Source organism: Phytophthora infestans, genomic scaffold (assembly GCF_000142945.1).
Source record: "Phytophthora infestans T30-4 supercont1.79 genomic scaffold, whole genome shotgun sequence".
Classification (NCBI taxonomy): Eukaryota; Oomycota; class Peronosporomycetes; order Peronosporales; family Peronosporaceae; genus Phytophthora; species Phytophthora infestans.
The window spans coordinates 439,809-441,205 of NW_003303680.1; the positions used below are offsets into that span (position 1 = coordinate 439,809).

Genomic DNA, 1,397 nt, shown 5'->3' on the forward strand with positions numbered 1-1,397 from the left:
ATGCCAGTACTTAAGAATTAATAAAAAAAATGGCGTAAGTCGCGCTTGTACCATTGATACGGTACATATCTGCGTTTTTTATCTCACTGGATTCTGGTAGTGATAAAAAGTGGAGATAGTTCTGTGGGGACAGTGCACTTTTTATCACTATCATCCCACTGGATAGTGATAAAAAGTGGCTGTCTACAAAGATGATTACAAAGATGATCACCATACTACAATGATGATTACAAAGATGATTCTGTGGGGACAGCGCATTTTTCATCACTATCCAGTGGGATCAAAAATCCAGATCTGTACCGTTTCATTGGTACAAAACGCGACTTACGCTGTATTTATTAATTCTTAAGTACTGGCATGCCATGATTGCGAAGCTGTGTCGCATTGGACGACGTCCACCGGTCTGTTCGTATTAACCACAAGAATGCATGAGCCATTTCTCGTTTATCGTTCAAGACCCGAAGACCTTTTTTGTCGCGGGATCCCTCTTTGAAGTCATGCGCAGTATATTCTACTTTGCTCTTGCCTTCGCGGCTTTGACTCGCAGCAACGCTTCCGCAGCGTTCCTGAATCCCGACGAAATTCACCTCTTATCAGACACTTTTATCAAAAGATCCCTTCGGGTCGCAGGCCAAGAAGTCGCCCGCGGCGACCGGGGGGGGGGGACATTGTGAAAGTTATAACCCAGAGTACTAACAAACTCTTCAAGAGACCGGCGGAAAAAGACATGAGCAAACTGATTGCGGCGGCTAAGATTGCGATGTTGGAGAAAAAGATGGCTAAGCTCTCATTCGTCGGTAAGGAGGCAGCGAAGTAGCCTCAGATGCGGAGACAGAATACTTCCTTACAGTTGTGCATAAGTGCTGTATTAATATTTTTGATCATTTCAGAATGAATCATCACTTATGATACGAGAACACTTTGACTAGCATTTAAATCAGTTACCTATGTATGATCATATCATTAGCGTATGTATGAATACCACTACGACAAATAACGAACGTTTTAAAAATACTCTAGTTTGGTAGTAGTATAATACTACTAAACAGTAGTACTCAATTCCGATTACAGGTATACTGTATACTGTATGATGTATAATGCTTAAGTACGTAGCGTGAGGGATTAAATAGAAACAACTTACACGAACAAAAAATAGCTATAGTACAGGCGTCCTTGCACCCCCCCCCCCCCACCTCCACCCATTCCGCCACCCCTCCTTTTTGAGGTAAATGTGGCATTTTAAGGCGCTACACACAACACATTAATGTTTTGCCTAAGAGTTTGAGTAACAAGATATCGTGGAGGAGGGAAACAGTGTAGGCCGTGCCTAAATGGGATCAGTCACCGAAACAAACGTCCATACCATCAGCCAGCCGATTCCGTCGAGTTAACTACAT

The 1,397-nt window shown here is 42.8% G+C and overlaps 1 protein-coding gene across 1 annotated transcript; it reads left to right on the top strand.

Annotated features, from left to right (window-relative positions):
* Positions 1–450: 450 nt before the first annotated feature.
* Positions 451–955, top strand: PITG_23138 (uncharacterized protein; the record flags this gene model as incomplete). Its single annotated transcript, XM_002997260.1, has 2 exons — positions 451–623; positions 689–955. The coding sequence occupies 2 exons, from the start codon at positions 498–500 to the stop codon at positions 815–817; spliced, it is 255 nt and encodes an 84-aa protein (XP_002997306.1).
* Positions 956–1,397: the final 442 nt, after the last annotated feature.